Source organism: Cinclus cinclus, chromosome 19 (assembly GCF_963662255.1).
Source record: "Cinclus cinclus chromosome 19, bCinCin1.1, whole genome shotgun sequence".
NCBI classification, from domain to species: Eukaryota; Metazoa; Chordata; class Aves; order Passeriformes; family Cinclidae; genus Cinclus; species Cinclus cinclus.
This window is the reverse complement of record NC_085064.1, coordinates 8130344-8156393: the sequence shown is the minus strand read 5'-3', so window position 1 is coordinate 8156393 and position 26050 is coordinate 8130344. Positions and strand designations below refer to the sequence as shown.

General features: G+C 44.4%; 1 protein-coding gene across 1 annotated transcript in view; it reads left to right on the top strand.

Moving 5' to 3' along the window:
- Nucleotides 1-26050, top strand: part of PAPPA (pappalysin 1) — a 173312-nt gene that overhangs the window by 70454 nt on the left and 76808 nt on the right. Inside the window, exons 7-9 of the mRNA XM_062505610.1 lie at nucleotides 1962-2469; nucleotides 18966-19094; nucleotides 20684-20775. Coding sequence (XP_062361594.1) covers nucleotides 1962-2469; nucleotides 18966-19094; nucleotides 20684-20775 — 729 coding nt within the window. The remainder of the gene's footprint in view (nucleotides 1-1961; nucleotides 2470-18965; nucleotides 19095-20683; nucleotides 20776-26050) is intronic.

Below are 26050 nucleotides of genomic sequence, written 5' to 3'. Positions count from 1 at the left end.
TTCAGATTATTTGTCTATCTCTAGAAATCCAGTTATATGAAATAAGGTTTTCATCCTCTTTCATAATTAAATGAATCTTTCTTACCCGTCTCTAGGTGTTGGATAATATTTAAGAAAGAGTCTCTTTATCTTAGCTTCATTGAGGTTTTTAGTTTATGAATGACTACAATCTGCCACCTGTTTTGGGGTAATGCTCTGTGCGCTAAGCTCCCTGGAGCCAGAGTCCAATTCATGCATCTCCAGGGATCACACACTGATCAAAATGTGTGGGTTTGTTTGGAATTTAAGTCTTACTGAGGCCTTGAACTGACAGAGGTGAATTTGCAGGATCCCAGGTGGGGACGTGCTGGGCTGTGAGCCATTAGCTCCATTTTCCTTTCTGCAGAGGGCAGTGGTAAAATTCACACATCTTTCCAAAGCCCTCTGAGATACTGGAGTTAAAAAAGACCTTAGGGCTGCAGTCAGGAGTTTGCTGTCGGTCTGAGAAAGTCGTCAGAGGGCTCAGCCAAGCGCACCCAGCCAGCAGTGAGGGTGAGATAACGTGAGCTGAATGGGGTATTGCTGCTCACAGTGATTATCCACAGGGCTCACACACTTGCCAGGGGGGAAACTCGAGCGTGTTAAATGGACCTCTGGCTTTCTTCAAAATGTATCACTGCTGAGGTCTCTCCAGTTGCTGATCTTAGTGGCATTCCTGCTGCTCTGTGCCACGGGAGGAGGAGAGAAGGGCTCTGGGATATGGGAGGTGAGGGAGAGGCATGAAAAGTTGGGCATCTGCAGGACAATAGCGTTGAATCGCAGGAAGGCTGCCAGGAAATCTATTCTGCATCTGGGTTCATTTGGTATGAACAGGAGAATTCCCTGAGCTGTTTATCCTTGACAAAAGAGACACATTTCTAACACTTCATTGAATCACAGACAATCAGAATAACCTTCGCACATTGCCCTTTTCTCTTTAAATTAGTAGTGATGTCCTGTTTGTCCATGTATGCCCAGTAGTTTATCTTGCTTTTTTCCTCAGTTGCAAACAGCTGTACTGTCCTTTTTTTCCCCTCTGCCTTCTGCATTTCTCTCCTCTCATTACCTTTTTTTAATCTTCGTTTCTGTACTTTGCCTTCTCCCTGTCATGCTTGCCTCCCTTTTTGTGTGATTATTTGGGAAGGTAAAAGGAATTTATAGCTCTCACTGGATTCTGTTACCAACTGTTCCACCCATTTGACCCCTCTGGATCTTGCAGTCCATGACTCCATGCCAAATTGTAATGTTACCATAGTATTTGGGAACCCAGCAAGCATTGTGGCTTTTATTATTTTTTAGTACTACCTCCCATGTAGTTGAACACAGCCAACGGTGAGAAAAGTAAAAGCACAAGTGCCTGTTGTTTCATCACAACGAGAGCAAAGAGACAGCACAGACCTGTGCTCCATGTGCCTCCAAAAAAGGGGACCTTGCACAACATGCTAGATCAACCTGCAAATGCCACAGGAGTTGCCCCTGGACAGCATAACCACTTCTTGGAACAGACGAAGACTCTTTTCTTGTCTTTGTTAAAGGGGAAAAAAAAAAGTATTTTCTAGTAAGAGGCAAGGGAATAAGTAGGAGTTTAACTGGAGGCAAAGTGACTATGTTTATCATTACCAAGTGGAAGGGGTAGAAAATCCCATTGTTTGGCACAGGGAAAAGCACTAGAAATAAGAAATGCAGGCCCAGCTGCACTGGCACAGAGTGTGTTGTGTGATGTCCAGCCCAAATTGGGTTTGTGTCTCTCACCTGGCCAGGAGACACTAGAGTTCTGTTCCTCCTCCCCGTGCTGGCCGTGCCTGTTCTGATGAAGTAAATAATTGATTTCGTGGACAGATATGTTCTCCTGCCACCAGTCTGCCTTTTAAATTGATGCCAATGAAAACTTACGTTCTCTGACTTCTTCTGTGCCCTCTCTTTTCTTCCTTCTTCCTTTCCAGGGCACCCTGATGTTGAGCAGCCCTGTAAATCCAGTGTCAGGACGTGGAGTCCCAATTCGGCCGTCAACCAACACACAGTGCCCCCAGCGTGCCCCGAGCCCCAGGGCTGCTACCTGCAGCTGGAATTCCGCTATCCCCTGACCCCAGAGTCCCTCACAGTCTGGGTGACGTTTGTTTCCCCAGACTGGGACTCCAGTGGAGCAGTGAATGACATCAAGCTGCTCACCGTCAGCGGGAAGAACATTTCGCTTGGGCCACAGAATGTCTTCTGTGACATCCCACTGACCATAAAGCTGGATGTGGGACAAGTGGGAGAGGAGGTCTATGGGATCCAGATCTACACCTTGGATGAGCACCTGGAAATCGATGCTGCCATGCTGAGCTCTGTCCCCCACAGTACCCTGTGCTCAGGCTGCAAACCGATCCAGTACAAAGTGGTCCGGGACCCCCCTTTCCAGTCTGGATCTCCAGTGGTCATCTCAAACCTCAGCAGGAGATTTGTTGACACGTAAGTAGCTGCTTTCCAGAGACCTGTATAGAATTAAACAATGCCCTGTTCTTCTCATCCTTCTAATATCCAGATGTGATTGTTAAGATGTTGAACTAGACAGACATGCCAAGAATTACTGAGACAGAATGTCTTCAGAGTTTGTCTCTGAAACCAGCAGCATTAAACCCAAATGAGATAGCCTGAGATTTCATGGATAGTTTTTGAGAAATTTCTGGGTTGGCTGTACAGAGATGTGTCATTCAGGCTTTTTTTAACTAGAAAGAATAATGTAATCTACCTATGATATGATCAGGTAAATGTACAAGCTAACCTAAATGAGGACCTCTGGAACAACATGGTTATCACTTCCTTGGGGATCTTTGGAAAGTCATGTTTTGGTGGAGGAGAGAGCAGGGTTTTCAGTGCTGGAGCACTGATTAACTGCTAAAGAAAGTGTTCAAAGAAGTACACGTGTATGTTCAGGTGTATAAATGTGTTTCACCCACTTCCATTTTCTGCTTTCATGGGTCATTAAACCAAATTGTGTTCGTGTGAGATTGTTCTGAAATGGCAAATATGGCAAATGCTCTAGTTTGTTGTAGAAACTGAGTTTCATCCCAGATACAGTTACAGTCTTCTAGTAAAGGGATGCATTATTGTTGAGGAAAGTCCAACTTCAAAATATTTACTGATTTCTACGAGATCCGTGTTCTACCCATATGCATTTGACGGGAAGGAAAACATCTTCAGCATAACATGATTCCCTGGAAATGATTCACTCATCTGTGGGAACAACATGAAGCTCTTTTGAAAAATGAACACCAGATAAAAGGAAACCTGCTAAGAAAACTGCACTCTAATTTAGAAAAGATGATCTAATTAGTACAGCTAATATCAAGGAAGCATACATCATTATGGTCTTCTAAAGCATATTTAAATAGAATAAAAATGATTAATTAACAATTCAGTAATCATGTGCTACCACCCCTTTTCATGGCCTAATTATGCATCTCAGAAGATGCAAATTGTCCCTATATATTAAAAAAATTAAGGTAACTAACAATAGTGAATCTAAGAACAAAACCCAGGACATCACTAAGATCACTCATGTGCTGAAAGTTAAGCATGGGCTTAAGTGCTTTCTTGGGTTGTAGCCTTGTTCAAACAATTGCTGGCACTTAGCATGAGATAGATATTGGCATATTGGAAATGTGGAAAATGGTGAATTTTCCCAAGATTTTGCTGTGAAAGCATCTTTGCCTGAAACCTAGCCCACTCTCATTGGAAAATGGGACTGGTTTGGTTTGAAATACTTGCATACCTTAGCACAAGTTCTCACAGAAACAGGTCCAGTTTTGACTTCATAACACAATGTGCAAGCAAAGAGAGAAGCCCAAAACATAACTTGCATTCTGAATTCTGTTTCTTCATCTTGTATTATGATTTTGTGGGTCATTTCTAGCTCACAGTTAGCTGAAGTGGAGGAGTGCTCTAAAAATTAAATCAGTAGCCAGGAATAAATGACAAGTTTTCCTGAGGGTCATTGATTAAATCACATTGTTAGCAGCACTGTCCCTGTCTGTATGTCTCAGGTAGTTACACAGCCAGCTAAAAATCAGAAAATTGAATGCATTCTTTCTGGACAGAAATGGAAGCTGGCACAGACAACCTCACAACCAAATCCCATCCAAACCCTCCAGGCTAGCTGGGCTCACTTCCTTTGTGCCTTACTGGGGACCACGGGGAAAATCCTGCCAGTGAGCTCTGACAGGACACTTGGGAAGTGAAGCTTTAGTCACTGGGTGAGGAGATACACAGATTCTTAAGCACTCATAGTTGGCTTTGAGACTGTTTTGGCTGATTTATAATGAGGTGGTGAGGCCCTGGCACAGGGTGCCCAGAGAAGCTGTGGCTGGCCCTGCATCCCTGGAAGTGTCCAAGGCCAGGCTGAACGGGGCTCTGAGCAAACCTGGGACAGTGGAAGGTATCCCTGCCCATGGCAGGGGGTTTGGAGCAAGATGGTCTTTAAGATCCTTTCCACCCCAAACCATTCTGTGATTGTGTGATTCAAGGCTTCTTCATGCGTTTGAACTCTTGAAAAGTGAGATGAATTTTTTATCGCATCATCTGGGTGCAGCACTGATCGGTATGCCCTGGTGATGGGGGAGATTCAGAGGCTGCTGCTGGGCCATACCTGGAGACACAGCAAACTCCTTGAAGCTCTGCATAGGGTTGTGGTTTTCTGGTAGAGGCAAAAGCAACATGAATTTTCCATTGGAACCTTGTGCAAAGACTCTCCCAAAGCAGGAAGGAAGGACCAAGGAATTCAGGGACAGAGGCACTGGGCTGTGCTCCCACTTATGAATGTGTGTAGAGGTCTCTCTCTCTGCTCTCTCTCTCCCCTGTTCACATCTGCCTGCTTACCTCATTCTGCACCACTGGAATTCAGCATATGTGTGCAGCCAGACTTTATCTCCCTGTGAGCCCCAAGCCAGTTGCCCCTCCTTGGTGCCCTTGCATGTTTTCTATATTAAATAGCACAACACCCCCACATGTTCTGTGGAAGGCTATTTTGAAGGCAGTCACATATCTTTACTCTTGCCTCCTCTGACCTTGATCTTCACTTTCTCTTTTTCTCCCAAAGAAAATATTTGCTTGCAGTGTTATCTGTGAGCAAGACCCTTTCCCCAGGTGTGGCGATGCTGAAAGAAAAATTAATTTCTCTTACCTTCTTCCCATCAAAGAGAGGGAGCTTCCTTTTAACCTGAGAGGAGAAACAGCCTTTAATGGATAGCCCTTGCCTAGTCAGCACTGGGTGCTCCACAGAGGAGAGTAAATAACTCGAATGGTGGAAACATTTTATTAAGAAATGCAAAATAATGCCAGACCTTCTGTTCTCAAGCTGAATTTTAATCTCAACTCTTGGCTCAAGTTGAGACTTAAACATTAATTTCTGAGGGACAGGACCTTATCCAGGAACTTATCCTTGGACCTTGCAGAAACCAGGCGAGATACGCTCAATTCCACTGAGTGTGATCAGCCACAATTGCTGGTTTCTGGGATACAAAATGAGAGCCAGAGCCTAGCAGAAAGCTAAATAAGTCAGTGAGGGGGAAAAAAAGAGGTCAGGCCAGGTGCAGTATAGAACTGCTGAGTCTTCACACCACAGCAACTGATAAGGAAGGAGCCTCATCTGCAAGTCTCAAAGTCTCAGCTCACAATTTAATCCAAAGTGTGGGTTGTGCACATGCTCAGAGGTTGTTCTCTAGAAATACTCTGTGACATGCTCACAATAGCAATTGAGTAGTGGTTTTTCATCATTACTGGAGCTTTTTTACATTCACATTGTTGTGTTGGAGAGTAGTCATTGCTGATTTTTTTAAGAGCTCAGTGAGCTGTCAGTGCACAGAGCTCTCTGGGTGGTGTCAGAGACACAGTGAGGTGTCGGTCCCACCAGGGCAGTCTGGGGTGAGCAGCCCATATTCCCCATGGCACTCCCAGTATCCCAGTTTGTGAGCAGTGAGGAGCTGAGTGCACTTACAAGACCTACTTGCTCTCCTGTGGCAGACCAAGCCAAGAGACACTGAGATTGGTTTCGGAAAGTTGTCAGAGTAACTGAAAAAGTTTCAAAGAGTTGGAAATTTTGCCAAGTTTTCTGCCACAGACTTTGTAAGAAGCCTCAAAGTGTGGTGGACAGCACTGGATCAGGTTGTCTTTGTGGTGTTAACCAGTAGAGTTTTTTCAAGACAAAGGCTTTGACTGAAATAACCTGAGAAGGAATCTCAGCATGAAGCCCTGGTTCAAGGTTTGGGTTTGCAGAGTTGAGGTTTCACTGAGAAGCAGGTTTGCAGTACTGTGATATGTTATTCTGAGCCCTTCCTACCAGAGCTTTGGTACTGAGCTGACAGATGGAGATCCTGCCTTCAGACTTCAAAATAGAGACATTGAGAGAGGAGCTTGCATTTTCTTGTACAGGGTATAGGTTTTTCTTCTCAATTTTGGCTACTTTGCACTGACTGTGGCTAAACCTTTTCTGTTGCTTGATAATATTTGGAGGGGACTGATCATCATCTGTGTAAACAGCAGTTCTTGTTCAAGTAAGTACAATATTTTTAAATATGTTGTTAGAATCAGGTGTTATTACAATTAGCTGTTCATAATGAGCAAAAACTCTTTACTTATTGGTGTGCATTTTAGCTCCCTGAAGTCAAGACCTGACCCAGGCCCAGCTGAGCAGACTGGGAAATTATGAATATCACAATGATGATATCTAAACCCAAGTCTCTGGACAATGCAACACTAAAACTTCACAGTGACATCTGTCCTTATTATGGCATTCCTTCCTTCACCTCAAGGATCTATTTCTCTCTTTTCTGGAGGTCTACCAGCCAGAGGAATGCATGATCTAAAGCAGCTGAAATGAATTGCCAAATCTATCTGTCATGAAGATAATTAACACCATATTTCCACCCAAACAAGATACAGATCACTGGGTGGTTTTTCTCTCGACACCAAAAGCTGAAGCCCACATTATCACCCATCTTCTGCTCATCCCTCCTCCATAATAACTATGCCAAACCTCTCTCGATATGCCAGGAAATACTGGGGAATATCTAAGATAGGACTGAAACATTAAGAAAACATTTTGCATGCCCAGATTTATCTGCAAGGTTGTCCACGAGATGCTGGTGTTCTACACATCTGGATTCCCAGCTGGCTTTAGAGCTGTAGATGGCATTCCAGCTGTCCTTGTACACAAACACCCAGCTACCCTGGATGCTTTGAAGTGTGCAAGGACCTCCTATGTTTTTCCATCCCTCTGATGGTTCACAGCTGCCTTGCAACTGAATAAATCATGGAATCATAGAAACACGGAATATTTTGTGTTGAAGGGGTCTTGAAGATCATCTCATTCCAACCCCTTGCCAGGGACACCTTTCACTAGAGCAGGTTGCTCAGAGCTCCATCCAGCCTGACTTTCCAATTAACTGCTTTCTTCCCCTCTCACTTACAACAAAGAATTCCCAGTTTATTCTGACTTTCCTGGTCCTAACATGTGTAATATTGTCCTATACCAACATGTAGACCATTTCAAGACATCCAAACCTGTATGTTATTAATTTTTTCATCATAACTTCATCTTTCTCTGCATTGATTGAGCCTATTTACCAATTCTGTATGTCTCTGGTTACTTGAACTTTTGGATTTCTGATTTTTTTTTTTTGAGGAAATGTTTGTTAGTCAGCCTAAAAGTGATAACTGAATGAAAAAAAAATCCATTTTCATTCAAATTTCTCTTCTATCCTGCCTATTTCTGCTACTAGTTGTAAATGCAAAAGTGTGTCTGTTGTTGAGACAGTATTTAATGCCCATTCTCACATCACGTGCTACCAGGCAACTGTCATTATTAAAGGTATTGTTCACTAATCTCCATCTAGGAGGTTTCTTTCCCATAATTGCACAATTCTCCATGTTATTTTTTTCTTTAGTAATAGGTTAGAGATCCCTGGCTATACCCATATGACATTTTACAACTTCTCTCCAGTAGAATCACTTTTACCAAGCTTCAGCAGGAACAGATTTACTCTTATTCACACCTTCTTGCTCATTTCTAAGAGTTTCCCTATCATTAGCTTTCTATGCTAGCTTTCCATGGACAAAGCTATTTTGAGTTTTCCCAAGAAGCAAACACCTTTCTGTACCACCAGATTTCTCTTAAACCTGTAATTTCCAGTTTCAGGTTCAAGAACTTGCCTAGTTCTTCATCCAGAGTCCTTTTGTTAAGGAGTAAATAATTTTTTCCTTTTCAGATCCTACTTTCCCAGCAGGAATAGTAGCCATGCTGTCACTGTACAAAAGCCTTGTCAGTGAAGAGTTTTGAGTGTCTTGGAGCTGCCTGTTGTCAGTTTTGGCAAAGTTATGATGTTTGCTGTGCAGCTGGTGTAGGACAGCGTGGCAGTCCTGGTGCTCGGTATGGGCTGGCATTGTCCCTGTGCTGCTCTGAGGCCATGCCTGGCCTTGGCTGTGTCATCAACTCCTTCCTCATGCAGCCAGTACAGATTGCCCTGTTCCTCCTTTATGAACCTGGAAATCCCCAATGATGAAAGAACAGAACAATGTGGGACAATTGCCTGTCCCAGTCCTTCCCTCCCAGCAGCAGGAAACTGGTCATAGTTTCACCTGACCCTAGCAGAGGTGACGTGCTGTGGGAAGGAGACTCCTCCACACAGTAGCAACTCCACTGCCAATACCCCCTGGGGAAATGCTTTCCTTTCCCAGCAGTGGGGCCTCACCTGTGGCTTGCATGGACCTGGGCAGGGAGGCACAGGGGTGACTGACACTGCTCCCTGTGCCAGGTAGGAGCACACAGCCCTGAGGGCTCGGTGAGCCAGCAAGAGGAAAAAGATGACAAAGATGAAAACTGCTTCTATTCCATCTCCTGTTTCTGCCTCTCTCCTTCACATGTCGTGCTGTTAAATCCTGAGGTAGTGGTTGTTATTATTTACAGCTGCCAGTAGCGTCCTGGGTGTATCAAAGAGGAAATACAGAGAGCCTTCATCCAAAGAGCTTCCAAGGGAGTGTTGGGGGCCAACGGTGCTGCTGCTCTCAGGGGTGATGCATCTCCACTTGGCTGATGTGATTTGACAGCTGGAAGCCACCTTCTCATGGCTTTCCTTCTTCTCTGCTATCTTCATTAAAGGTGCCAGGTTATCTTTGCAAAAGAAAACCTGCTTCCTGACCTCACACACAGAGCAATTTTTTCCCTTACCACCCTCTGCCAAATTGCCTTAACTGTGCCCTGGAGAGGAGAAAGAACAATTTGACACTCTTTGCCCATTCAGGAGGCAGCTTTTCCGCTAAGCCTGTGCAGAGAGGGTTTGGTGCCAGCTGTAGTGATAGATTTGTGGCTCCTCGCTGTTGCGGTTTCTTATGTAATGCTGTAACTAAAGCTGGCACTTGACAGAATCCGTAGCTCCTGTTCTGGCTCGGCTGCACATGATGCAAGAATAAAGGTAGTAAGGGCGGGTTGATATCTTTATGGGTTTGTGATCTCAGCACAAGGCAGCCCAGAGGAATTTTTCAGCCTGGGTCTACCTTTGAAGGATGGGATTGCTCTGAATGCCCAACAGCCACCACTCCTAAAGAAATTGTTTCAGGAAAGAGGGGGCTGCCCCATCTGGGGAGTGACACTTGCCTTTGGGATCAGCTCTGTTCCAGACAGGGATTCCCCAAGAATTGCTGCTACATTGGATCCCATCTCCAAAGTACATCTTGGTCAATAAATGGGGACTGTCAAGAGATCAACCTGTAGATTACAACTTAGCCATGTGCAATTGTCCCTAAAAAAGTGAACATTAACAGCTATCCTATTATTATCCAAATGGATGCTATTAGAAATTGATATATTTAATCACTCCAGCCAGGATGGTATTTGAACTCATGACCTAGAAGTAGTAGCAGAGTTTTCAGCTGCATGAGAAGGAAAAAAAAAAATAAAAAAAAAAAGGTCAAACAGGACTTTTCCTGCTGGGCAAAATAATTTATTGTGGGTAAAACAGTCTCAGATATGTGGTAAATTAGGTTGTGCATTATCTCATGGATAATAACTTCTCTCTGATCTTTGCCTTCTTATGTGCATCTTTTTTGTGGGCTCTAAATAAGATAAGAAGCACCAGAAGTCTCCCAGGAATAACAAATGCATTTTCTTTGCTTGATTGAGGAAAGAAATATTGGACAGACATGTGTTATGCAACAATTTAAAAATAACTCCCTTGTAAAACTTGGAGTGAACCTCCAATACTGCAGAAATAGCAGAAACGTGTTACCTACCTTTATATCAGTCAGCCAATACAGCTTTTCTCAGCTACTTTTGCTGAACTATTGGCCCGATCATTTCCTGGGCATTTTATTTTAATATATTTTCCTAGGAAATGCATTCCAAGTCTCTGTTAAATTTGAATCTACACTGAAGCAGGCAAGGATTTGGAAAGAACACTGCAATCAGAGTGAAATACCTGTGTTGTCCTTTATATCTCGTGGGTTCCAGTGACAGTCAAGACAAAAGTGTGTCCAGGCTGTGTTGGGCAGGGCCCTGAGCAATCTGGTCTGGTGGACAGGTTAAAATGAGATGAGTTTTAAGGTCCCTTCCAACCTGAACCATTCTGGAATTCCATGATGTTAGGGGTATCACTGCATGGCGTACAACCTGCTGATCCTGCTGCAGGCCCAAGGCACCCATCTTGGGAATGTTTCACCCAAACTTCCCTCAGTCTCTTTGGTCAGGATCTCCTTGAATGAATGGTGACATTGGGCATCTCTGTGCTGATATCCCAATTGCATTTTCCTGGTGCTTTTGTGATAGGAAGAGCAAGGTGGAAAGAAAGCTCCTTCTTCTTTTCAAATTGTACCTCAGAGATGGTGCCTGGAATTTGATACCCCAAATTATCAGTCCCTGAAAGCCCAATGCAGTAAACCAGACCATTTATTCACAGTGGCACAAGATTTTTTTAAATTGTAAGACCAGTTGCAGATGTAATGACAATAGAGGAAATTAGATGATGGGATTTTAGGACGAGGCTAGTGGAAGTATGTTCAGTAATGTTCAGTTATTAAACCATTAGAGATCCCACTGGAGACCAGCCAGTAGGATTTCTCATAATCTGCAGTGGCTTACGGCAAAACACACAACCCCTGAGGAGGGAAATGACAAAATGTTCCTCTGGAGGAGTTGCCTCATCTCCTCACCCATGTCTGTGCTCTGCTCTGCTCTTGGTGTGACAGAACACCCCTGCCTGTTATCCCTCCCTCCTCCTGAGGAGCAGGAGGGCATAGCCCTCCTGCCTGGACCCCCCAAAATAGGTCTTGGTGAGGTGGGATAGTAGATGTGAAACCAGAGAACACTGCAAACATCTGTGTTCACTTGGGGCCCAATCTAAGCTCTACTGGAAATGCACAAAATAACTTCCACTGGCTCCAGGAGCCTTTGGATCAGACGCTGTGAGTGTTTGCTCCTATGGCTCTGTTCACCATCTTGGTGAGATTACAGGGAAACAGGAGGGTATTGAGTTCTGAAAATCAGGTCTTGACTCAGGCCTGTTGAAAAAAATCCAAGAAGTCAGGTCTGCATACAGAAAAGGTGAAGAGGGTTATTCTGCCAGGCTGACCACCCTAAACTCGGAAGAGACTTCTGCCCAAACTCCATGGACTGGCACAGGGCTGAGGGCAGCAGCTGAAGTGCTCCCAGTCCCAGTGATGATCCAAAAGCTGAGCGGTGGCTGTTGGCTCCCAGGGTGTGGTGGGCAGGGTGTGCAGCAGGCACTGCTCCTGCCCCGTGCTGTAAGCAGGGGGATGCTGGCGGTCGTGCACGGACACACGGCGTCACAGCCGGGACGTGGTTCAGGGTGTCAGTAACCAGGCAGTGCTCACAGACAGGCACGATGCAACAGGCAGAGCTTCGTCAGAGACAGTGATGGCCTTGACAGAGCCATCCTGTCCCAGCCTGCCTGCTGGCTGTGTTGCTGTTTTCTCCCTGGTGCACCGGGACGCCCGAGCACTGTCCTCAGGTGGAGGATACTGGCATTATTCCCTCAAAATCAGTGGAGAACTGCTGGCTTCCTTCAGTTGGAAATAGGGTTTTCTGCATTCCGTGTCCACAATCTTTCCTTCCTCAGCTAAACCACACCAGCCTCCCCTCCTGCAGTGGCCACATCTGAGCCTCATGCTGAGAAGTGCTCCCATCTCACTCAGGGTCTGAGTGCAGCAGTGGAGAAGAAAACACAACAGATTTTTTATTCTTGCTTCCCTGCTTCTAATAGCAACCAGGTGCTCTGACACTTAACCTGTGTGCTGCCGTGAAATTGCCTGTCTAGTGCAAAAACCCATGTGAGGCCCAGGGCCTCAAGGATTTACTTTATCCCGGGATTTGTAACCTAATCTCAGTGAGATTGTCCATTTATATCAGCCACCTTAAAAATTCATATTTTTGTTGCTGTTGTTAAACATGAGAGAAGCAAATTGATCTCTTTACATTGATTTTTGGTTTTGGAGGATATTTTAAAAGAATTATCTTTAAGGCCTTGGCTGCAAACTTTTTTTTTTTTTTTTTATTAAATATGCTACCATTTTCAACTGGTAGCAGGGCAAATGCTTGGATGATTATATCAAAGTAATATATATGCAGAAGTTAATCAGTTGCATCTATATCTGTAGGTTCACTACTTACAAAACAGTCCTTGCATGAAAAGCACAGGACAGCAGTATGTGTAAAAAAATGTGTTTAAGGTCCTAAACAGGGTTTCAGAGCAGAGGTGCTGCAGGCAGTCATGTAATCCTCCCCCAGGGCATCTTGTGCAGGCATGGAGCTGTTCTGAGCAGCAAATGCAGCTCAGAGGGACAGATGAGCCACTGAACTGTGGTGGTTTAAACCTGCAGTGTTTTGCTGAATTACTTGAGATTTACACCAATGGAAGAGAGAGCAGAGCTACAGACTAATTGCCTGGTTTGGATTTGTGGTGATTATGAGAGTTGGTGGTGGCTTTGGCTCTAGAAATATTCCAAGGATCAAAGGATGTTTTCCTTTTCTAATATGTTGGATCCTTTAGCTTCTGACTTCAGTCCCAAACCCGTGGATTATTGCATGACTGGGTAAGGTGGCTGGTTTAGGTGTTAGTTAAACTTTCTGACACAGCCAGAAGCAAAAGTTGAGTCTGAGCTTCAGAAAGAACAGTCCTGCTGGGACAGAATGTACCAAGTGTTCAGCTGAGATTATCTGTTCAGACCGTTGGCTGCCCCATCATTCTTCCTTGGAAACACCCAGTTCAGGTTTAAGTTGAATTTAGGAGCAGAAATCCATCATCCAGTCCCACGTATCCCATCCAGCCCCTGGTGTTCATTTAGTACTCCAACTACCCTGTCTTCCTGTGCTTGTAAACAAATAAAATGAAAATAATAATAAAAATAAAAAGCTGGAGGGCACAGAGTAAACCTCTGGCCCCTGTTGGTATCTCTCTCCTCATAGAGAGAGAGAGAGAGAGAGAGAGAGAGAGAAAGAAAAGCCTCTCCAAGGCTGTTTCCCTGGCATTTATGTCTTCTGAGAGAGTTGTTTTGAGGCCTTTGCACCTGCCATGTTGCTGGGCTTATCCAAACAGGGAGAGCTCGGACCACAGCTGAAATAACAGCCTGGTGCAAGAGCTCGGGATTTTTGACGTCCTTCTTGTGTTTACAGCATCCTGCCCCTCCTCTCTCCCAACTGCAGAGCCAGGCAGGAATTCTCTTCATTATCTTCTGCCGTGCTTCTCATGCCATTTTTATTAAAAAAAGGCAGAGCAAGGGGGAGACTGTGTGAGAGGAAAGAAGAAGAAGAAGTAGAAAATATTGTGCAGTCAATGGCAATAAAGGGAAAATAATGGAACTTGGGGAGCAGATCTGTTTGGGTTGTCCTAAAGTGACCTCACCCCCCTGGCTTACTCTTTATCAGTTGCTTTTGGAGGACCTGAGGATAGTGAAAGCTGTAAACACCATGGTGTTAGTGGATATTTGGGGTAATTCAGGACCTCTGGAAATGAAACTTTCAGAGGCTGTGAGCAACATGTGGGGACAGACTGGACAGCTCCAGGCTGCATCTGACAGGACAAGGGATGGTGCAGACCTTCAGCTCTTCTGTTTGTGGTTGTAATTCAGTCCACCCTGGCAGCTGATCTAAAGCATTGCAACGAGGGAAGATGTGGGGTTGGTGCTGTTTGCTGCCAGCAGATTTCCTGTTTTGCTCAGCAAAGCTTCCTTGCTAGAGAAGAGCAAAGGTGACAGTGCTAGAGGGAAACAGGGGTGTCACCAGCAGAGCAGAGCTTGTTCTGGGCTGCAGAGAGACAGCAAGGAAATGTCATCTTTTGTCTCAAGTCTTTGGTGTCTGTTTAAGGCCAAAGACAGATGGGTGCTTCATGAGGACACTCCAGGTGTAGAATTTGCCTTTTTCACACAACACTGGCTGTGACAGCCATAATTTAATTGGGGATGCTTAAGCCTGTGTCATCTTGTCCTTAAATAAAAGGAGCACTGTCTGCTTTCATTGTTGTCTGACCATTTGCCTTTTCATAGGACAGAAGCGGTGCTCAGCCTTAAGGATATTTTCAGTTCTGTTGGAAACAAATCTTTGCTGTATAAGAAACCCTCCTGATGTTATTTGTAGTAGGAAAAAACATATATGCCATGGTAGTAGGAAAAGAGGCATGGGATGTTTGCTTTCCATCAATGCTTTCACTGCATCTCGAGTGTGTCCTCAGATGCTGAAACCCTACAGAGTGCACAGAGCAGATGTGGTTGGGGCAGTGTCAGCCCTTGCAGGTGTGCTGGAACTCAAAGGCATGAGTGTTTCTTCTGTAAATTCAATGATCCTTTAAACCCACCTTGGTCTGAGTAAAAAACAACTTCCCACAGGTATAAGTTTTCCTGTTAAGTCTTCCAGGAAAACCCAAAATGAGAGCAGAGGTCCCTCACCTAGGGGGAGGAGAGAGCAAGATTAACTCAACTGCCCAGCCTCCCCAGTAGAAACAGGAAAAGAATTAGAGGGTTCTATATCCCTGACCCTGGATCTGTCACTTGCCACAACAGACAGGAAAGTTGCCCTCATGGTATTTCCCACAGCACGTCCCAGTTCCCCCTCTAAGCAGAGGTCTCGAATCATTGCTTTTTAATAAGGCTGCCTCCCCACAGGTGGAAGCTGCAGCGATCAATGTGGCTTACTCAGTTCTAGAAAAGGTCATTAAAAGACCATAGATGCATATTTGAAGAGTGTTTGTTCACATCCTTGATGTTAAAGATGTTCTTCTCTCTCACTTCCTTAAGCAGCATTCTACAGAGCCGCTGTGTCCTGCGTCCTGCAGCAGAGTGGAAAGTGTCCTTTGTTGCTGTCACTGTGCCACCAGCTCCCCGGGAAGGTGGGAGGAAATAAATGGTCAAAAATCACAGTTTTTATCTCCACTTGGAGCACAGTTTGTCTTGCTGACATCTCCAGAAAGTCTGTACTATCGACCTTGGTATCCTATAACTATAGAGAGGGAATAAACTCTTCCCCTCCCTGTTCTTGCATTCCTTCTTCCCTCCCTCACTCTGGGACTGGATTACTGCCTGGAGTACTGCACATATCATCCTTTTAGCATCTATATTTCTCCAAAATGTGGGCACTGTGAAGGAATGCTAAAGCTTTCAGTTGCTGCCAATATGACACATTTAACAGTTCAGGAGGATATAAGTATCTCACGTTCCAGCTGTTGAATCGTGAAATGCCACATGCATCTCAGTCAGCTTTTTGTCACTCGTTGTGTCAGCCCAGGTTGAGTTGAAAGCATGATGGCTTCAGTTTTGAGTTTCTAAGGTGTTTTTTTGATGTTCCTGTCCAGCCACATCTCCAGCTCTGCCTGTGTGACGCTGAAGAGCCCCTCTGGAGCAGACATTCCATTTCTGAGCTCCTCTGGGCACAGCTGGGGTTTTTGTGCTGCCCTGGATGTCACACCCAGGGGCTCACCTGCTGTCTCCCAGTGCAGGGAAGACTGTGAAGATTTGGGTTGCTCAGAAGGGGATTTGGGATGAGGATGGGGAGGATTGGCCCCTCTGGAGACCTGGTCCCACTCCTGCCATTGCTCTACAGGGACCACGTGTCTCCAGGCATGTCTTCCCTTTATTTGTATTTTAACCTAAGACAAGGATGTTGGGGTATCATGAGCATAAATAACTTAATATCTCTTCTACCCAGAGTGCATAGGAGTAAGGGGACCCAGACTGTGCAAATAATGTGTAAGGATGCAGAGATTTCACCTTATTTTAGGAGATTAAATGGCTTTTTTTGTGTGTATGTCATTAAATTTGAAGGATCATTTGCCTGTCACAATGCAAAGCTCCAAGAGCTTTCCATCTTTGAGCAGGTTGCAGTTGGATATCTCCCCTCCCTGATGTGCAGCAGGTGACAGGGTTAGAGCACAGTCCAGTGCCACAAAGCCAGCAGCCAATTTACCCCATGTCCACAGCAGCCAATGTACTCCATGTCCACAAGGGCCCCATACAAAGTTTTCCATTCCTAATCCATATAATTAAGTAGGCCAGAGTTCTCTCCGCCAAATAATTTTCATTTCTAATTTTCTGTCTTACTCACCCATGTACAGATTCATCTCCAGCCAGCTCATAATTCATAACCACCACATTCTCTGTCCCGCTTGATTTGGTTCTAGGTTTTTCTCCATTGTATTCTGTAAACTTCCAAACAAATGTGAGCTTTTCCTGTTGTCCCTTTGCATATATGTGCACGCACATACTTTCCTCCAGTAAAACCCTTGTGCAAGGCACACTCACTGCTCTTAGCCTGCCACATGATCTAGAGGCATTGGTGGAAATCACACCAAAAATCAGAATCTGCAAACTCTTATTTTGCACTCAGGACCATGATCTCAGTGCATCAGAAAGCAGCATGGGTTTATTTATTTTCTAGCTGCCCCAATTGTTCATTTGTTACCATTTTCAAAATATTGAATCTTTTTTTTGTGGTTAGCAGATCCCCAGTGACAAAATCCACATTTCTGCAAGTGTACTTTAATAATCAAAGCTTGGCTCTGCTTTGATTTCATCACTATATATGAGAAACCTCCCATCTTAGTAAATGGATTTATCTGGGAGTAAAATCTAGAGGAAAACCCTCGTTATTTTTCTACACTGTGTGTTTGGTCACTTTAGTTGCTTCCTATTATTTTTATTTTTTTATTCCCCTCCCCCAGAAAAACAGTTGCTTTAAACAAGTCCCAAGAGGCAGAAGTTTGAAACTTTTCACTTTGATTGAATAAACAGCCTCACCAATATCTGTGTAAGCATCTCCCCAGCCTGTAGGTGAATTAAGATATTGTTTGTGCTACATGAACTCTCAAATTTAGCTTATAGGAGCCATGGACTGTTGCTGACAGGAATCAGGTGCAGAAGGAATGAGAAAGCCAGTTCTGTTTTCCTTCCACTGAGTTTTGCTCCCATTCCACTGCCATGTTCAGTAGCAAAGAGTCAGATCCCAATGCTGTTGGTGTGCAATTCATTCAATGCCAGTTGTTTTGCAGGCACAGTATCCATAAGAAACAGCTTTGTTGTAAAATATAATGTGGGATATTGGAGTTTAAGTCATGCTTGTTAATTAAATGAATGTTGTAAGGAGATACTTATTTTGCGAACCTGAAGATTTCAGTAACTCATTGATATTCACTTGAATGGCTTTGCTGCTCTGCATAGTAGATTTATCTCCTTGTAGTACACACTTCATTAGTAGATGCTTTTTGACCAAGTTCCTGTGACAAAAAGCCATGTATATTGCTGTCAGTAATTAGGGCAATGTGAGAGTAGTGAGAAGAGGACTGGTGGGGTTAGGGAAGAGCTGTGTTGCTTTTCCTGCTCTGCAATTAACCTGATTGATGACTTTGAGCAAATAATTTTGCCTTGGCCACTCCATGGCTTCACAAATTGGCACAATGAGGACAACTGCAATGAGTTTCTTTGAGGAAGGTTTTGAGTCTTGATAGTATAAAAGACATTGTGAAAGAGCTAAACATTTTTATTAGGCTTATATTATACCCATATTGCATATGAAAAATATTATTCCTCATTTACAGATGCACAGGTTTTAGGTAATTATGGATTTGCATAAATATTTAACAGTTTGCTAATTCTTTCTGTGAATATTTCAGTGCTAATACCCAGTGCTGTGGTGTGGATCCTATTTTTTTGCTCTGGAAGAAACCATCTTTTTAGCTCTACCGCTTTAATGCCCATATGTGAAGTGGATAACTTATTTGTCCATCACTGAAACATCCTCAGCTTGTACTAAACATCACATTCCAACTGGCTCCAGGTGCAGCTGGATTGAGCTCAGGGCTGCTCAGGAAATAATGGGTATTTATAATAATAATGAATAACAGGGTATTTTAAATTCCTTAGAAGAACTGTGGCAAAGACTTGCTGGTAGCACTGTCCCTGATGTGGAGAAGAAGTGTCCAAGGCTGAACAGAGTGAGGCACAGGGCTGGTTCCTCACGTGTTGAAGTACTGCTGGCTTTTGGTGATGCTCTCAGTGTTTCCCACTGCTCATGGTGAGGGTTGGCACTGCCACGGTGTCAGTGCAGTGCCATCTCTGCAGAGGGTGGAGATGTAAGCAGCAACTCACCAAAATGCATGGGTTTCTCAGGAAATGGTTTAGCTGTCTGGTGGTCAAGAGCTGCACCAATTTCAGAGTTGTTCATAAATCAAGCATAGACAAAGGTAGTGCTGATTGTGCGCACAAAAAAAAAAAAAAAAACAACAAAAAAACCCAAAAAAAACAACCCACCCAACCAAAAATTAATCCCATCAAAACAAGGTAGGAACACTGGGAGGAGCTGATTGAAATACACCTTAATATTTTGGCAACCAAACCCTGCTCCAATCCCTCTTTCTCTGCTCTTTGCTGCTGCTGCTGTCTTTGTTGTGTGGCTCACAGACTTTCCTTTTGTCTGGCAGGGAGCTGAGCGACAGGAGCACCTACAGATACCAGGTGGTGATTGTGTCTGGGATGGAGGAGAGCGAGCCTTCCCCTGCACTCGTGTACATCTCTGGCAGTGGATACTGTGGAGATGGCATTATCCAAATGTAAGTCTGAAGTGAGCAAACAGATAAATCTGGGCACATCTCCTCAGCCAGAATCTGAGACTAGGAAGGAATTGATGACCTCCGATGTCTCCTTAGGTTAGGCTGGCTCTTATCTGTAGATAATGACTCACGTGCTTGATGATTACCGGGATGATGACATTTAATTGTAACGTAGGCCCTTCTCTCCTGGCACCAGGAGATACAGACAGAGATACAGATAATGGAGTCCAGACAGCAGGATCGATAGGCAAGGATGCTTTGTGCTGTTTATGCTGTTTGCCCATGTATCCATATCTTTATACATGTACATGACATTTCCTACACAGACCTGGTGCCGGAAGAATTCACACTGCCTTCAGTGCTGTCTTAGATATGCTGTCCCATGTGTGTGGCAGCTGGGTAAAACCCTGCCACGTACTGGGGCCAAGTTCCTGGTGCAACCCCTTGTTTGACTGACCACCAGAGCTGGGATGCATTTGGAGGTGATAGATTTGGCCTCTGAGGGAGGGAGCTGGGAATTGCATGTTCTCAATCAGCTCCCCTCTCTCACCAGTCCCCAGGCCACTGAAAATGTAAAACAATCCTTCACAACTATGTTAGAGTTTATTCTTTTACTATGTTGGCCCTTAAGGCTGCTGCTTCAAAGCTTCCTGGCATTAGGTAATTTAATTATTTAAACTATGGAAGTAACAACAAGCAAGAGCTTAATCCAGTCAGTATTATTTGCTTGAAATAATGATGATCAGCAATCACACAGCACAACTTTGTCAGATTATATACCTGGCAGCAAATATTTGCAGGAAGGTGCCCAACAGGCAAGAAAAGCAAAGAAAGCAATCAAACAACATATGAATCCAGGGCAATCCTGGAAAGAGAGGTGGAGAAAGACAGATTAATTTTGCTTTACATAACTTTTCTGCTACTGTTATGTTTGCACATTCCTCAAACATCACTTGTGGCTTTGCAGCAAGTGTCAAACAATAGCTGAGCTGCCTCAGGAGCGAGCAGGAGCCAGACTGTGTCACAGCTTGGTTGTTTGTGGCCCCACTTGCAGCTGTGGCAGCCCCTTTCTCATCTGGTTCCCACTCTTCTCCCCACACGCTGCTGCAGCCCTGCGGGTTGGCACGAGGACTGTCCCCAACACCCCCTAATCCCTGTTGACTGCTCTCCTCCAAGTGTTCCAACCTGGAATAGCCCAGCTTCAGGTTTATACCTTTTTATTCCCATGCTGGGGTCACAGTCTGGCCCTTCCAGATTTAATACAAAGAGTTTCAGAGATTCCTGTTCTTTTTTCCCCACCTGCTGAGCTACAGCCACACCACCTATGAAGGAAGTTGCTCATATCCTCATCAGAGAACAGCAAGTGGTATCCACATGTGCAGGAGGGAAATGGCCAGACGAGCCTGTGAACCAGGAATGATCAAAATCCTCCCTTAAGGAGGAGGGGAAAGGTATTTTAGGGGTGGGCACACAAAGCCACTGTACCAGGTATCAGGGCTTTGGGGTTCTTTGGAGGGGTTGCATAGACCATCAGGTTGATGCTACTTTGCCAGCTGACTGCTTTTTGCATGCATGTGCCTTGCCTGCAGAGAACTGGGGGAAGAATGTGATGACATGAACAAGATAAACGGCGATGGCTGTTCCCTGTTCTGCCTGCAGGAGTTGTCCTTTAACTGCATCGGTAAGTCTGGCTCAGAGCCCTTCGACCCACGGTGGGCAACAACTCTGGGCAGAGTGCAAGGGAAAAAACAGCAGTACTTTCAGCATTTCCAGCTGAAGAGTTGTCATGGGAGAGAGAAAAAAGGTGGAATTTGTAGGTTTGAAAGGTGAACATATCTTCCCAGCTTCTGGTCATTTTGATGGGAAATTGGTTCTGCTGGCTTTGAAACAGCCCAGGACTTAGGGCTAAGTCAGCCATTGTGGGACTGATCCAAAGCCCATTGAAGTCAGTGGGTGGTTTTCCACTGGCTTCAATAGGCTTTAGATCTGACTACGTGAGAAGACATGAACTGATTTTTTTCTGGTAAACAGGAGGAGGAGTGAAAGGGGAAGGGACTGAGACCAGAAGCAAGTCCAGCTGAGGTCACACCTCCTTTGAGTTGCAAATCAATATCTGAGGATCAAAGGTCTGGCTAATCCCCTTTTTCAGAGGTGAAAACTACTTAATCAGATTTCATTTGCAAGCCTGGTTTGCTCTGATTAGCAAAACCTGTAAGCACAATGGCCGGAAGATGCTCGAGCTATCGGGGCTGCAGTTGCAGCTTTGCATATTTATTAAACTCTCTAGGAATGCTGGGGACAGAGAAGGGAAATGGAGACCAATTTACACTGCACCTTCTGTGGACTAGCCCCACGTCGTGGAGTTGCTTTTTTCACTCAGGGGTCTGTGAGGTCTGGGAAAGAGCAAAACATGCAGAGCTTCAGGAGCCAAAGTTAATGTTTATAAAGGGTCAGATTTTTCTCAAGACATTTTATGAGATTCCTTATCTGAACTGCCCAAGCAAAAGCTGCCCCATATAGTGATCCCATACCTTCAGCTCAGGGCATCAGTCCTCAACAGATAATGTAATGTTGACAAGTCTGAAATTTGCTCCTTTTGGCAATTTGACCATTATCTCTTGTGCCTGGAACAATGTAGAATAGACCTCACAGGCGCCATGTTTCCCTTGGGTGGTAAACTGGGGACTGCTTGACTCATCAGAACAGTTACATTTTTACTTCAGCATACCACACTGTGAGACTTGAGGCTTGATTTGGTGATGTACTTATTTACATATGTAAAAAGTTCTATTGAAATCAGGCATATTTATGGTTGAGACTAATTGTGACAATTGGTGGTCTTAAAGTTACATTTGTGTTTCTTGCTGCCTTAGAGCTTCAAGCACTGAAAGATTTTAGTCATAATATTTTGAAAGTGGGATAAACACTTACGCAAATGTTTTGGGTTCTCCAGACATCAGGCGTGGTGTGAGGCCGGTTCCAGCAAGGGTTTGGGCTGGTGCTTGATGGTTGTGTCTGTGTCACCCTGCTCAAGAGCAGGGCTGAAATCCTTGGTGCAGGTCTGTGCTTTGACCACATCCCAGCGTTACGTTACGATATGATACAGGTTCTCCCCTGTGACCATTGGTTTTCCAGGAAACCAAGTGATGTGGGCTGGGTGGGAGCTGCAAAATGCTCCAAGTAAGTCCATGGACAGGAGTAAGAGTGGGGTGTCCCAAGCCTTGGACCACACAGTGGTGTCCTTCCAGGGGTGTGTAAGAGTCTGCTTTGTGCCTTGTACATAAAATCATGGAATGGGTTATGTTGGCAAAACCTTTAAGATCATGGAGTCCAGTTGTATCATCTGCCCAGCATTGTCCAACCATTCAACTCCAACTCCAGGAGCAGTAGCAGGGCTTCCTGAGAGTGGGGGACAAAGCTGTCTGACAGCAGTCTGACTAGAAAATGAAGCAACTAAAACATACAGATTTTTCTACTCCATGACAGAGGAAGTGGGTTTTCAGTTTTGCTTGTGTTGGAAAGGAGAGGGGAATTCCAGGGGCAAAAAAGTTGTTTGTTTGTCATGGGCTTTGGAAGGTTGTGGTTTGCACAGATCCTGGATTACAAAACAAATGATATCAAATTGCTTGTGAAATATTGAATACAGGGACTCAGATGAATCAAATTAGCTGAATCAAAGAGAAGGTGCAGGAGCAGAGACCTTTCAAATGTTTGGTTGTGAGACTTCAGAGTTGTGTTGGCATGACTGCTGTGGTGGTGATGGGCTCAATGTTTGTGCAGGGTCTGTGGGGGCAGCCTCACTGCTCTTCTCAGTCAAACACTGCCTTCAGGTCTCTAGGCCAGGTTCAGAGGAGTTAATACCTGTGAAACACATCCTGTTGGCTCTTGTGGTAGCTGGACCACCATGAATTATGACCCCAAGAGCTAAGGAGACACTGCTAGTTTGTCTTTCAGACAAATGAACAGTGCTGATTTATATTCTGCTTGGTATATCAAGCATTAAAATCTCACCAGAAAATATAAAGATGTTGGGGAAGTGAGTGGCTGTACATATTACATAATAAATAATAGTAAAAAAAGAACAGAAGTTCAGTATTCTCCACTATCTAACAATATCAGACCTAATCCTCTGCCTTAAGCTGAACAAAAATCTTCCTTGATATCGGTGAGGTGTTTTCCTGGAAAATAGAGAATTTTCAGGTCCTCATTTGAGTAGCACAGAAAAATAAATGTAATTTATTTCCATGTTTACAAGGCTAACACATGTTATAATCCTGTAGAACAACAAGCAGTTATTTCAGAGAGTGTTATTTTTTCAGTGATGTTTTTGTTGTATTATGTAGCCCTTTAGAGCCCCGGGAATCACTCCCCTTCACCAAAGAATTCCGTGAGCCTCAAACACATGTTCAGAGGCTTTGCTGAATCGGGGGCCTCGGGGTTTGATCTTGCAAATGCTTTCTTCCAGGCATGTTTCTGAACTACCACAAGGCATTCTTTAGACTTCAGCAAATCTAACCACAACAGTGAATGCAATGCTTGTCACAAATTGTCTGCAGGATTGGGTCCCACGTGGCTAGAAAGAACTGCTAAACATTTTGTTTGCTAAAAAGGAGGCTGAAGGGGCATCGTGGGCGGGTTCCAGAGGAGGAGGTTTGATAGCAAAGCCCAAGTGGGCTTCTGCCTCCTAAAGCAGAGACCATGCAAGTCACCTCGCTTGGTAGGAGAGAAATACAACAGAGCCCGCAAGCACCACCAGGCTTTAGATTCAGAGCCATGAATCACAGAATAATTTAGGTTCAGAGGAGTCTCTGGAGGTCTCTGGTCCAAGGAGGGCCAACTTCAAAGTTAGAGCCAGCTTCAAAGTTGAAGCATGTTGCTCAGGGTCATGTTGAGCTGTGTTCTGGATATTTCCAGGGATGGAGGCAGCCTGTTTGCAGGTGTCCCTTTGCCTCTCTTGCTCCCTTTGCCTTTCAGGATCATCGGGTTTATGGGCTTTTTAAATTGGCCCAGCTTTCCTTTGACTAAATGGCACAAGGCTCTCAGGACACTTTGCACTAGTGCCTGTAATAAAATTAAACTTCTTTTTATTTTTTGTCTTGCTTTTGTTTTTCCTCCTTCTTTCGTCTCTAATCAGATAACAGTGGATCAATCTGCTCTGCCAGGGAGGAGGGGTGCGGGGGAAGGAAGGAGGGAGGCAGGGAAGAAAACTGTGTGGTCTCACTGTCAGGCTGTCCTGGCCTTCTCTGAGCACAAAGCCGAGTAACAGAAAACAGAAAAGATTAATAGCATTTTCCTCCTGCAACATGCTGAAGAGCGACAGTGAGATTAATTAATTAATTAATGGAAGCATCTGGCAGTGCTCCGGTTTTTTAAGTTCTGCAGCACTCTCGTCCTTCCCCATCATGAAATTTATCATCCCTACCTTTTCCCCCTCCCCACACAGCCACTTCATGTAGTGGATTTTGAGTATTTTTATCTTTTCCACACAGAATTTGATCCCACGGGGAAAGTTTCACTTCGCCTTTTGATTTGTAGGAGACAGGTGATTCAAAGCCATGTGTGTGTGACTGATGCACCCCTCTCCTACCTCTGGGCCGCTTTCCTTTCACCTTGCTCCTGATTACTCCCAGGATAACTGATTTTTGCGGTTGCCGCGGATCTCAGCCAAGTTCAACCCAACGTGTCCTGTGTAAAACAGACCCCATTTGTAAGAGTTATGATTTGCAGTGGTGGGAACCCGGGGCTTAGCACTTGATCCGTTCCCAGAGGAGTGTTGAGAAATGGGTGTCTGAGGCCCAGCTGAGCACCTTGTCCTTGGCGTGCACTCTCCCACACACCAACACTGCACACCCAGATATATGTGGGACATTGAAAAAGAGCCCGGCTTTCATTTGCATTCCTTTTGTGGAGTGGGATGTGCATTATGCATTGATTTAGCTCACCAGTGCTGAAGAAAGAGAAGGATATAATAAAAAAGATGCAGAGATCAATAAAAAGGGAGGGAGGGGGAGAGAAAGTAATATGAAAAGAGATGCGTAAAGACTGATAGACACATTGAAACACAGCTGGGAAGTACCTCCAGAACTTCTATCTCCCCTTAAGTTTGCCAGGTAATTTATGGGGTTTTCAGTCACATCTTATTGGTGTTATTATTGCAATACTTTATCTCCTTTGCTTATAAGGGACTCTTGACTGAAGCCTTTTTACAGCAAAACAGGGCAGCACTTTCACTGACTTCCAGATGGGAGTGGTCACTCTGAAGAACGGGAATGTTTCAGGTTAGACACACATCTCAGTGGTGTGTGGGATCAGGGCCTCAGGGATATAAAATACAAAGAAAAGACGGAGCAAAAGCAAAGAGAAAATAAATATATCTAGCTCTTGAATTTACCACCAATTTCTGGCATGCTTGAAACATTAGTCACCAGTGGTTGTTCAGGGAGAAATATGATTTTAATTTGACAATGATCCTTAAACACCTTTTCTTTTGCTCCTGCTTGGCCCCAAATGTTTTTCTGCTACCTTACAAATCTGGATCTGTCTTCCTCCTCCTCAGAGGCCTCTCCCTCCAGCTGTGAGCCTTACCTTTGTGGGAGCTCTATCCTTTACCTCTCCCATTATCCATAAATTAAGCATAGCACTTTCCCCTAATCTTATTGTTTGGTGGGCTGCATTGCATTCAGGGAAATGATTAATATTCATGAGCTTGCTATCTCTGTTTGGTGCATAATCCTCTGGGGAAATTGCAGTGTTAAATGAGTGACACAAACCTAATTTTATATGTCTTTTCTTTCCTTTCTTTCTTTTTCCTTTTTTCCTTTTCTGACAGAGAAGTAATGTGCTTAAAATAAATTGATGGATGACCATCCATATTCATTGTGGGCATGCTTTGAGAGCGCTCCCATCCTCTCCCCCTCCCTTCCTCATACTACTGCACAGGAACACAGCTTTGACTG